At 40.6% G+C, this 13,318-nt stretch overlaps 1 protein-coding gene across 1 annotated transcript in view; it reads left to right on the top strand.

Annotated features, from left to right (window-relative positions):
• Positions 1–11,989, top strand: part of MAOB (monoamine oxidase B) — a 108,571-nt gene extending 96,582 nt beyond the window's left edge. Inside the window, exons 11-15 of the mRNA XM_069464095.1 lie at positions 1,165–1,222; positions 4,313–4,410; positions 9,179–9,290; positions 9,899–9,961; positions 10,995–11,989. Of these exons, the coding sequence (XP_069320196.1) occupies positions 1,165–1,222; positions 4,313–4,410; positions 9,179–9,290; positions 9,899–9,961; positions 10,995–11,147 (484 nt within the window). The 3' untranslated portion in view covers positions 11,148–11,989. The remainder of the gene's footprint in view (positions 1–1,164; positions 1,223–4,312; positions 4,411–9,178; positions 9,291–9,898; positions 9,962–10,994) is intronic.
• The last annotated feature ends 1,329 nt before the right edge of the window (positions 11,990–13,318 follow it).

A 13,318-nucleotide genomic window follows, 5' to 3' on the forward strand; every position in this document is an offset into this window, starting at 1 on the left:
CATATTATATGAGTGATGCATAATAATTATAGATTATAGGTACAAAGGGACTAATTTCTCCGAGGTAGCGATTACTTCTGGCATTAGTATCCATCACTGCCAATTATTTATTCCCACACATCATTACTGATAACACATTTACCAACCAAGAGCCCGTGAATTACATTATGAAGCATTCTTTCCCCTTCTGTCACAGTGTTCCTCTGTGACCAGTGCCACCTTTGTGCGTGGCCGGGGCTACGGAGGTCTGCCTGGGCCATTCAGCTAAAAATGTCCCTGCTAGAATATAAGATCCATGAAGGCAGGATGTTTTGTCTGATTGGTTCACTGCTGGTTCTGCAGTGCCTAGAACAAATCTTCTCCCAGTTTGTCTTTTCATTATGCTTATTCATTTTATACTATAATAAAATTTTATCTTTTTTATGTAGTCAAATTTATCCATTTGTAAATCATGGCTTCTGAATGGTCTATTATGCATAGAAAAGACTTTCCTATTCTAAGATAATTTTTTTTAAATCACCCATTTTTCCATTTTATAGTCTCATCTATTATATGTGAATTTTTGATTCTTCTGAAATATTTTTTGGTGTAAGAAGTAATGTAGGACTCCAACTTTATTTCTTTCATGGGAGATCATTTGTCCCAGTGCCATTTTATTGAATAATCTGTCTTCCTCACACTTTTAAAATGTCCATCTTTATGAATTCTAAATTCCCTTATGTATTTGGTTCTATTTCTGAATTTAATTTTATTTCTTTGCTTTGTGTGGCCATTTCTCTGCTTGTGTCAAACTATTTTACTTAGGTAAAAGCAGAGAGAGAGAGAGAGAGAGAGAAGGAAGAGAAGGAGGGAGAGGAAATTAGGTATTTTTATACACTTTTGTTTGTAGAAAGAGCTCCTGGATTTAAAATAATAATAAAAATAAAATAAAAATTCAGGTAATGCATCCCTTTACTTTTTTATGGATTTGTCAACAATTTCACATGATGAATACCTGTGACCTCATAGTTTTAGACATTCAAAATAGAACAAAATGCCCTGTTTTAAAAAATTAAAACAAAATGACAAAGTAGAAGCAATAGCTCATGGAGGGATAGATGCCTCTTTCACTTTTTCTTTTCCTTTCTTCCTTCATTTTCACTTTTATCTATTTTTTTCCCATAGGATGAAGAAACTTTGTGAGCTTTATGCAAAAGTTCTGGGCTCCCAAGAAGCTCTGAAGGTAAAGTTGCTTCCCAACCCTTTTCTGAGAGAGAGAGAGAGAGAGAGAGACAGAGAGAGACATCTGCTTTGTTCTCAAGGGACTAGTAGGGTTAGGTTTCATGCAAATAGGGGCCGAGAGCTAATGTTTTCCCTGATACATTTGAGAGGGGTCCGCACAGGGCTGGTCCGTTTGTAAGTGGTCCCAAGAGTTCCCATGACCCAGCCCTGACTGTGCTAATGGCAGGTTAGGAGCCTTGCAACGTGCTGTGGTTTAGGTGGTACTACCTTGTCCCCAAATTCAGAGCATTCAGCCACTTTGATCCCAGCTCTGTCAAGGGGTAAAAGAGGGGAGCTTCTGCTACCTGTAAGGAAATTCTAGATGCTAACAGCCAGGATAGGGATGAAAAGAGCTTTCTTTTTCTCTGGTGATCTTGTAAAAAGACCAGAGTCTCATTCGTGTGTGTGTGTGTGTGTGTGTGTGTATATATACCTACACTCACCCCACCCCCATTGTCTTGAAGGTAAAAATAGGATGACCTGCCCCCCTCCTGTATGTCTCCTTTTCTGCCTGGGTTTACCCTTGAACATTAGGGATGGAAGGAAGACAGGCTTAGGAGTTTCTTAGATACCTTGGGAGGTAGCCTGAGGAAACCGTGATCTTCATGAATCCAGTAGAACCCCGAGGTGGTTAAAAGCAGGATGGGGGCAGGGTAGGGCGCATTGGGTGACCGGCAGAGGGCCCAAGGTGCTCATAACAAATAGCCATAACCACCTCCCTCATCAACATTCAGAATGATGAATTGGTATTCTCGTGACATTCACTAGGCTGCTGGGTTTTTAATGTTTTCACATGGATTATGTCACCTTTTGAAAGTGAGCATTAAATCCAGTTATCTGTGAAGCATTTGAAGACAAGGAAAACCAATGTACAAACGAGCAGTTAAAGTGTGAGAAAAATCTAATGAGGGGGCTGAGAATGTTTAACTTGCTAAGCCTCTTTAATCCAAATCTCTGCAGTATATGCCAAGATCTAGTTGAATAGCTACATGGCTTAATCCTATTACTCTAACACTTACCTTGCTCAACTTTGGAGTGGCTTGCTTCCTCCTGGTCAAGTTGTTGTGGCTTTTGAATTTGTCTCTTTTGTTCACTAGTTTAAAACAAGATCCCCCACCCACCCCACTGCAGATGGTCTGTACTTGATACAGATGAAACATATGCTCTTGAGGCCTTTTTGGAGTTCTTTCTCAGCAGATTAACTAGACTAATTAATTGATTGGTTTGGAGAGAGACATGATATTAATGAGTAATGTGTTGTGTTTCATTTTTTACTTTCATATACCATTTAGCAAGTTTAAATATAGGCATAGCCTCCGGGCTCGAGGATAGTGATTGAAGTAGCAAAACCAAAAATACAATACATAGACACTAAAAAAATCACTTAACATCTGTTTAAAATTATTAGTTTTTTTGTTTAAAAATGCTGTTCAAGATATTTCACCCTGGTAGATATTCAAACTTTTTTGAAGTTATATTTTGAGAAAATCTCCGGCTAAAGTAGTTTTGTTTTGTTTTGTTTTGTTTTTTCTGAGACAGAGTCTTGTTCTGTTGCTCGGGCTAGAGTGCTGTGGCATCCTCCTAGCTCACAGCAACCTCAAACTCCTGGGCTCAAGCGATCCTCCTGCCTCAGCCTCCAGAGTAGCTGGGACGACAGGCATGCACCACCATGCCCGGCTAATTGTTTTCTACATATATATTTTTAGTTGGCCAGATAATTTCTTTCTCTTTTTAGTAGAGACGGGGTCTCGCTCTTGCTCAGGCTGGTCTCGAACTCCTGAGCTCAAACGATCTGCCCGCCTCGGCCTCCCAAGTGCTAGGATTATAGGCGTGAGCCACCATGCCCGGCCTAGGCTAAAGTAGTTTGTAACTGAAGTTCCCAACAACCTGTGTGATGGTGGTTTGGGAACCTTAATGGGAGAGGAAAGTGGTTTTCATATTTCTAAAAAGGTTGGTCATGTTTCTTTCATTTGAGAAAGTCTCTTTTTCTAAGAAGAATGTGGATGATTAATTCCTGATGATAAAAATGAGTTGGTCCTCTCCTTGTTTGCTCTTGGCATAGAGAGGGCCACTTGCTTTGCTTTTGCTTTGGTATCTATTGTGTGGAAGGAAGAAATTCCTGGGAGCAAAGGAAGGTGAAAGATAAAGTCCAGCTTTTCTTCTGATTGGCTGGAGATTGCAGAGAAGGATGCTCATAGGAGGTGGATGTGGCCCTCAGATGCTGGCGTGTGCAGCGTGGTGACACCACAAAAAACCTGAAGCCACTTAACATACTAGGCAGGGCCTCATACTTTGTAAATGCGATACCTTACAAATGACTATCCAAAGTCAGCTATGTGATCGCAAATTTTTTTTTAAACAAAACAATTTTTCAAAATCTATTTTTAAACAAACATTTTTCTCTTAAAACTTGCTATGTTGATTTTCTCTTTTTAAAGTAATGTGTAATGATAAAGCTTCTGTTTACTGACTTTAATAAAGAGTTTGAGCCTTGCAAAATCTTAGCTAAAGTTTTTCCTGTTCATGGCAGAAACATATTTTTCAGACCAATAGTTGTTTACAAGTGCCACCATCGACAGAGTGCCTACATGCCACAAACATTACTTTGTCCAGCTTTCCTTAATAAAACTCACCTCCACCAAAAACATGAATCTGATCATCCTTTTTCTTTGACAGACATGTTTTTCTGCTTTTTGTTCTGGCCAGCCATTCCAGTAAGCATAAATCTTTTCTGAAACTTTTTTTTTAAACCATTAGGCACTAAAAAGTTCATAATAGGTAAGACCATAGACAATTGCAAGTTATGAATGATACTGAAGACATGAATTAACCAAGTGAGAAAACTTTCTAAAGTTTGAATTTCTTAGAAGTTTATTGCCAAGGACATTTTACCTGCCCAAAGACGTATTTTCAAAAACATCAGGATAATGAGGCTGTATTTCAGAAATATATGGGTTTGCCAATATGAATTCTACTGGACTGTGTTTGATTTATTCTAGACTAGATAGCTTTCTCTGTGTCCCCTTCAAGCTTTTGTCACTCTGCCTTGCAGCCGTTGCATTATGAAGAGAAGAACTGGTGCGAGGAGCAGTACTCTGGGGGCTGCTACACAACCTACTTCCCTCCTGGGATCATGACTCAATATGGAAGGTAGAGTAAAAGTGTGTTAAGCTGTGACTGAAATCCCCTGTACCTGAATCCAGATGCTACATAGGTTCAGGTAGCTTCTCTTCCCTGTTTCTTGTAAAAACTGACAAAAAAAAAAATTTCCAATTTCCTTTGTATCTTGTGAACGAAGTCATTATAATTATGTACCATGATGCTGCCTTTCATTCTTACGTGCTCTGGTGGAGAAGTCTCAGTTGATACAACCAAAGAAAGCTGCAGCATAAGAATAGTGATTTAGATAGTCAGAGGGCTCATTTATATTGTCAGCAGAAGCTTAGAACTCAGTGAAACATCCCAAATGCAACTGGGTAAGTGCCAATGTGGGTACAGCGTTATAAAAGCAAAATGAGTTCTAGACTGGGTGTGAAGGGACTTGGGTTCCAGTCCCAATTCTACCAATAACCAACTTTGTCATCATGGACAGGTCATGGAACCTCACTTGCCTTAGCAGGTGGCTGAGAAAGCACAAGATGGTGTACAGTGAGCAATAATCAGTATGTTAGTGAGAGTATGAGTTATTTTTTAACATCCTTATCAAGATATAATTCACATACCGTATAATTCACCCATTGAAAGTACACAGTTCAATGGCTTTTAGTATTCACAGCATTGTGCATCCAGGTATGACTCATTGATGTTTAGCTAATTGTATTTGATGACAATAACAAGGTACAAATTAATGATATAGCAGTAATTTTTATGAATATTATAGTATTACTAAACCAAGCAATAATTTAATGTTACGAGTTCAATCTAAATAGAATAGGAAAAGTAAAATAGTGAGCGAAAGTGTGTTGAGAGTATGCAACAAAGAGAGGGTGTGAGTAAATAGAAACAGCTAATCAATCTGTCCATGGAAACTGGTGATATAAAGATTAAAACCTGCTTATCAGAAGATACATAATGACTTTGGTTAGCACTTTCCTTATCTTCCCAAAAATGGCAGAATATTATCCAAGAGAACATTCTGGGGTCAAAGGCACTACCTGGTAAGCCACTGAGTCATGAAGTTAATTTTCAGATATACTGAGTGTAGACTATGTCAGTAGTATTTGTTTCATTTAGCTTTTATTGGCTAAGTGCCAACCATTTGCCAAGCACTTCACTAGAAACTCCAGTACCAAGGGCATTCCTCCCTGCTGAGAAGGAGCTGACAGTGTGGAGGGCCAGAGTGGGGATGGGCAGAGGACACAACGTCAAAAATTGACTTGAATGTACTGAAGGAAGTGCTCTAATAGAGGGTGATAGAAATACCATGGAGACATGGAGGGACCTAGAGAGGGAGGGACCTAGCCTTACCTAGAGACACTGAAAAGGCTTCATAATGCACCTGAGGGTTGTAGGAGGCAGAGACAGGCTACTGGGGGATGTAGTCTAGGCAGATGAAATAGTATGAGCAAATACTTGGAATCCTACAAGCTCCTGGAAGGTCTGGGGGAAAAACCCTACATGGATTGGCTATGTGTGATATTAAGAACAGATGGAGAATCAGACCAGAAAAGTTAGAAAGGATCCCTTACCTCATATATTGATCTTTCAACAGAGAATGGCCATCATAGCATTGCTTTCTTTTTGGCTTTGTCTTAAATAAAGTGTGATGTGATTAGATTTCTAACCACAGAGTGGCAGGTTTTATGCTCAATCCCATAAAAAGTGTCAGGAAAATGTCTTTTGGGGTGGAGAGCAAAAGTGACACTCACCTGCACTGGTCTGATTCTGACCACATGAGAGAAGCAAGATAAAGCCCATCCTATCAGGAATTGGTAGTGAAATGGTAATGTCCTCTTTCATCTTTATTCCTTCCCAAGGACATATGTCAGGTTTCATATCACTGTCTTCAATTTGTAGGGTAGAAACTAAGGCAGAGCATAGCTTAGTGACATAACCCCCAGCCTGAACAGAGACTGCCTGACCACAGGGCCTCCCTTGACCCTTCAGGGCTGTGACATTTGGGCTACTGTAGGGAGTTTCATTGTTGGGGCCCTGGAAGTACACAGTAAATATTTTGCTTCCAGAAGGAAGAGAAAGGACAGAATTAGTAGTACAACTTTAGTAAAGAACTAAATACACATTTCTTAAGGGATTTTTCTTCTGGATAAAGTGAAGAACTGATTGCAGCGATTATGCATAAGCCACATAAGCCACAAGAAATATACTTGGAGCTCTCCTTTATGATATCCTATATCCTTTGTGAATATATACTGTCTGTTCACTCACCTACAAAAGAAGGGGAGGGGATTTTTCTTATCTAGCTGTTGGACCTTTTTTTTTCACCTATAGATAGACAATTTCCACAAGTGGAGGGAAGATGACAAGTGAAGGGAAACTATTTCTTTGTCTGTTAAAATTAATTCTTGGTTTTTACATTTCTACATTCTGATTATTAGCACGATTAGTTCTCTAAGCCTTTGTCCTCTATTCTAATATTTCACTCTAGGGTTTGGCCAGAACTCCCAGAGATCTCTAACTGGAGTTAGTTTCCTCTGTGAAAAATGGAAAAAGTAAATTCAGCTTCTTTTGCAGGGGACCCCTTCCTCAATTCCCTTAGGCTCTTGATAATTCCAGATTTATTCCATGTATCTCTATCAGTATACTCATGTAGATGCTTCTTGACATACAATGGGGTTACATCCCAATGAACCCATCATAAGTTAAAAATATTGTAAATCAAAAATGAACTTAATACACCTAACCTATCAGACATCATATCTTAGCCTAGCCTAGCCTACCTTAAATGTGCTTAAAAACACTTACATTGGCCTACAGTTGGGCAAAATCATCTAACGCAAAGCCTGCTTTATAATAAAGTGTTAAATATCTCATGTAATTTATTGAATACTGTACTGAAAGTGAAAAACAGAATTGTTGTATGGGTATTCTAATTTTGGTTTCTACTGAATGTGAGTCGCTTTTGTACCAAGGTAAAGTCGAAAAATCGTAAGTCAGTGACTGTTTTCTATAATATCTTTTCTTCTCCTTTTTTTTCTTGATGACTGCAATCATGGCAGGCAAAGGAAAAGCCATTAATTCAGGCCAGCCTGAAAAGGCCCAGAAGTGTATAGTGTCGACTAAGATGGAGCACGGGTGTTAGCTGTTGATATCCCTTATCTGATACAGTGGAAACCTGAGATAGGATAAATAATGGCACATTGACAGTGTTTTCCTTATGGTATTTTTGTCAGAGTAACAACAAACTGCTCCTCTTACGGGCCAAGTGTGTGACACTTCTGTCCCTTGCATAGCATGTGGGCACTCTACTAGCTAATGATGATCATACACCAGACAAAACATTTAGGATAAAAACAGAGACCGATATCTGGTAGACCTGGTTCAAATCCTGGCTGTGCTATTTTCTAGCAGTGTGGCTCTTGGCAAATCACTCACTGTACATTTCTCTGTGCCTCAGTTTCTTCGTGTGTAAACTGAGAAAACGATGATAATAGTTATGTCATAGAGTTCTTAAAAAGACTGAAGAAATAATTCAGTAGAGAGAGGAAGTATAACTAGGTGGTTAAGCCTGTGAGTTCTAGAGTCAGATTACCTGGGTTCAAATATCAGCTCTGCACTTCCTGTCTGTGACCTAGAGCAAATTACTTTGTCTTTGTTGCTGGTTAGGTTCCAGGAAGTAGACTCTGAAACAATGATTAGCAGACAGGATATATATTACAGTGTGCCCTTGGGACTGACACCTGTGGAAGGAACAGGAAGGAAGCAGGAGTGGGCGGAGGGAGAAGTTGGGCTACGATGCAGTTTCAGTGAAGACCTCAGCTGACCCCGCAGGGAGCTCTGGAACTAGAATGGCCCTTCAGAGTGGTCTCAAGTTGGGGCTTGGAACTCAGGTCTTTATAGCCCATGATGATTAGTCACTGCATGCAATTGCTGCTGGGAACAGGCATGTCCTAGGGTGAGGTAGCTTTCTTCAGTGGTGGCAATCTCCAAAGAGGGTGGACATCGGAAGGCCATCTTCCAGCAGCACTCTTAGAAGCTGGGAATAAGTCTTCTATTCTTGAAGAGGATCTGGGTGGTGCAGCACAATGTCTACCACAGTCTACCTCCATATTCTCACCAGGAAAATGGGAATAATAATAGTACTGACCTCATAAAGCTGTGGTGAGGATTAATGTATTTAGAAGAGTACTTGACACTCAACAAATGTTAACTGTCATAACTTAAGGCAGTAAAACTCAACGTGGGTAGGGACAAGTATGCGATGAATGGTAGTTATGGAGCCATATTCAGACTCACAGATTTGTTAGATGCTACTGATGGAAAAGGTTGTAGAAATCAGTGAATGATCTCCTTTAAGAGATGGGGAAGCCAGAGCTCAGTGAGAGGAAGTGATTTGCCAAGTTCATTTGTGGAATAACCAGGCAGGGAATTGGCAGAACATGTCACCTTGCCCAGAACTGGTAAGCTGTAAAGGGAGCCATACATAACCATACATAACTGGCCTCCTATAGTCCCTCATTTCATGTAGATGAAGCAAATACATATTTTACCTCCATTGATGGCAGGGTTTTTTTTTACCTGTAAGCTCATGGTGCAACAGTGGACTTTGGTTTTTACTCCATTTTTGTCTGTGTCAGGGATCATGCAAGAGCTGGAGGGACCTAATGAGCATTATTCCAAAATTGCCAAGGTCCTCCTTGATATTTAGAAGCTGAGGAAACTGACCAGCCTTGGTCTTTGTGGGAAAGCTCTTCTCTGGCTCTGAGACTGACCACTTTTACCTCTTTGCTTTTGTTTCAAGGGTACTACGCCAACCAGTGGGCAGGATTTATTTCGCAGGCACTGAGACTGCCACACACTGGAGTGGCTACATGGAAGGCGCTGTGGAGGCCGGGGAGAGAGCGGCCCGAGAGGTAGGGCTTGGGGTCACAGGCTGTGGGGAAAGAGGCAGCTGATGGGGTTGACATGCAGATCAAAGATGTCTGAGATCCCAGAGACCAACTCCTCAGTAACCCCCATCTGGAGACCCATGAAACGCCATTTTAACAGCAGTCTCAGGTGAACACCTTCCCCCAAAAGTAATAATGAAAATATCTAACATGTCACCCAAGGTAAAAAGAGCCCATGGAGCAAAAAATCACCATGGGTATACTTGAGAGTTATCTATGTCCTATATTATAGAACCAAACATGTTTCTGTTAGGACTCAGAATTTATTCATTCGTTCATTCATTCATTTCACAGGAAAGATTTCCTGAGAATTCCTCTGATCTCATCCCTGTTAAGGCATGTTCACAACTATTAAAATTTATAGTCAGCCTGTGGTTGGGACCTCTTACACCATATGTGAAAGACCTTTTGGAGCTTTTTAAAGGTTGAGTGGACTGCTCTGGCCTTTATGTTGGTGTTTTTCATGGATACCCCAAGGTAAAGAGATAGTCACTGAGTCCTTTATTTAAAGAGCAGAGTAGGAGAAAGATGGTGTCAATTCTGTTATTTGCCAAGATACTCTTTCATTTCAGGTCCTGCATGCCATGGGGAAGATTCCAGAGGATGAAATCTGGCAGTCAGAACCAGAGTCTGTGGTAGGCTATATTTTATTTCATTTCATGAATTTAGATCTCTTCCCTCTAAAAACAATTATTTGCAAGAACAGCACATCTGTATATATTCACATACCTTACCCTAAGTGATTCAATCTATGAATGTTTAAATAGGTATCATAGTTTAGGGGAGAGGTGAGAGATTTAGACAAACTCTGAAAACTTTGTAGCAGCCACATCCATTGCAGCTTATTAGGAAAAAATACTTTTTGATGGAGAGGGAGACATTTCTCAGAGAGTTCTAGACATATTAAGAACTCAGTAAATGCCTGTTAAATAAATATCTAACCTGGTGATTCTCAACAGGAGGTAGGGAAGGAAAGGAAAGTGTGTTAGCATCCCCTGTCCAAGGCAAAGGGTCAGAATGAAAGGGAGCATAGTTAGACTAAAAATTCATTTTTAATATACTTATCATTTTGTAATAAAACCCCAGGAAGTTTTCTTGGCTGGAAGGAAAGATACCTAGAGGATAGAGTGAAAACACATTGTAGAGGGCAAGGTCAAAAAGGTCAAAGTTATTCCTTTGTCCTTTTAAATGTGAAGTCAAAGAGAGTAGACTTAGCCACTCCAAAATCATTCTCTCAGTGCCTCCACTAAAGGTGGGATTGTGGGCTACAGGGGCCATCAATTCACTCACTCAACAAACATTTATGACACATGGGTTGTGCGTTAGCCATTGTGGTAAAGGAACAGCCGCACTTTCGTGGAGCTCCACATCTGGTGGAGAATGCAGATGTAACCAAAAAGTACAAGTACGATGAAGAAGACATGCTGATAGAAAATGTAAAAAGAGGGGGCCAGCCTAGGCTGGGGACTCAGGAAAGGCTCCCTAAGGAATTGAAGTAAAGGACGCAGTGGGGAAGAGGTAATGAGCATTATGAGCAGAGGGAATGTCATGGTTAATGGCCTAGAGATTGGCAAGAGTGGGTCATGGTCAGAGAGCTGGAGGAAATACAGACTTTCTGGAATGAAGTGCACAAGCCCTGTACTAATGCCAACTGTTCTCTGAACCCAGGATGTCCCTGCGCAACCCATCACTACGACCTTCTTGGAGAGACATTTGCCCTCCGTGCCAGGCCTGCTGAAGTTCATTGGATTGACCACCATCTTTTCAGCAGTGGCTCTGGGCTTCCTGGCGCACAAAAGGGGGCTGTTTGTGCGAGTCTAGAGAGAGGGTGTCTGTAACCACACCCTCTCCTTATTGTATTTGGTGTGTGGGTTTAGGGAAGGGGTTCCACGAAGACATAAAGAATGTGCAGTAAGTAAGGTGGGCAGCACGAAGATAAGTCTGATTCTGACTGCAGGAAGCACATTCTCTTTTTCGCCACTGTGGCCCGAGGTTAGGGTCCCTTACTTGGCTTAGCACTCTGTTTCACTAATTTCTAAGTTTATTGGCCTCACAATCTTTAGAATAGTTAAATAGGCTTAAGTTCCTTGCTGTCCTACAACACACCTTGCCCATGCACAAGCAGCTAGTTTTTTCCTACCTCTGTGGCTTTGTGCTTGTACTTTCACTTTCCTGTAATATCCTCACCTCCCCCAGTTTTCTGCATTAGTTTTTAGAATCCTGTTTTGTTATAGCTGGAAGACCTTAGAGACCATCTAGTCTTCACCTTCTGGTTTAGAGTTGAGCAAACTGAAGTTTACAGAGGTGGAGCTTAATTGCTCAAGGGCTATAATAAGCCACTGGTATCTTGGGGACTAGAACACAGGTCCAATGCTTTTCTACCTCCCAGTATGTATTCCCCAATTGCCCTCCTCCACTCCCTGTTATAGTAGATGATAGTGTCCCCTTGTGTGGGTTTACTCTGTGCTGAGCTGTCTTGCACTACTCAAATGCTACTCAGTAAATATCCTTGAGTCTTACTGTCTTGTGCAGTGTGTGTCCAGTTGATTTGAATTTTTTGAGGGTAAGAATCTTATCTTTTTTTTCCTTTGGTATCTTCCATTATGTCCCAATACGAAGGTCAGTACACATTTGGGTAATTAAAAATAAAAGTTGCTTGAGTGGATGTCTGCTGTCCTTTCTTTTTGGGTAATGACTTTCAAGCTTTCAAGAGATCAAACCAAGATCCACTATTAGGCATATAATTGTGGCTTTAAAGCATTTAGTCAAAATTTCCTAGAAGCCTGGATGATGTGCGCATTTTGATCGCATGATCCATCATGAGTGGCATATTGTGGGCACTTGGTGATTTATAATGGACATGGTAAGGATGATAAAAGATTCAGTTCCTTGCTTTTACCCTCCCCCCCAAAAAAAACTCCTGTCAAAATAATTGCCTTATTAATAAGCAAGATGCTTAAACTATTAAGATAATTATAATATTTCAGTTAACCTTTCATATTCCTTATCAGTGCAAAGCTTTTTACTGAGTGCACTCATTAATTTAACACTACAGTTTCACAGTCCATTGAATCCTAGTTGAAGTACTTTTTAAATGAAATAATCATTTCAGTGCATTCATACCTCTTGACTCCCAGGTCAGTTTTTATCGAGTTGTATTTTAAGTCCATAAATGGCCATTCTCACGCTCTCCTTTAGAAAATGAAGCTTGTTAATCTTAGCACATGTGAAATTTAAGAAATCCCTCAGGATGAATTAATAATACATAGTTTCTGATTTTACAGTGTTATTTACATGCGTGAATTTATAGGAAATTCAGAGACTGTCTTTTGTGCTGCTGTAACAAAATACCACAGAGTGGGCAATTTATAATGAACAGAAATTTATTTGCTCATGATTCTGGATACTAGGAAGTCCAAGATCAAGGCACTGGCATCTGGTGAAGGCTTTCTTGCTGTGTCATACCATAGCAAAAGGCATTGCACGGGTGATAAAGCAACAGGAGATGAAACTCAGCCTTTTATCAGGAATCCACTCGATAATGGCATTAATCCACTCATGGAGGCAGTACCCTCATGAGCCAAATACCTCCCATGAACCCACTAAGAATTTCTTTGTACATATATGTATATATATATATATTTTTTTTTAGACAAGAGTCTCACCCTGTTGCCCAGGCTAGAGTGCAGTGGTGTCAATCATAGCTCACTGCAACCTCCAACTCCTGGGCTCAAGGTATCCTCCTGCCTCAGCCTCCCGAGTAGCTGGGACTACAGGCGTACACCACCACACTTGGCTAATTTTTTCTATTTTTTGTAGACATGGGGTCTCGCTCTTGCTCAGGCTAGTCTCCAACTCCTGACCTCAAGTGATCCTCCCGCCTCAGCCTCCCAGAGTGCCAGGATTACAGGTGTGAGCCATCGCGCCTGACCATTTTGTTTTTTGAATCTGTCTAAAAATGCAATGTACTTGGCATAGGGTGTCTTCTTGAG

The sequence above is a fragment of the Eulemur rufifrons genome, chromosome 30 (assembly GCF_041146395.1).
Source record: "Eulemur rufifrons isolate Redbay chromosome 30, OSU_ERuf_1, whole genome shotgun sequence".
In the NCBI taxonomy this organism is placed as follows: domain Eukaryota; kingdom Metazoa; phylum Chordata; class Mammalia; order Primates; family Lemuridae; genus Eulemur; species Eulemur rufifrons.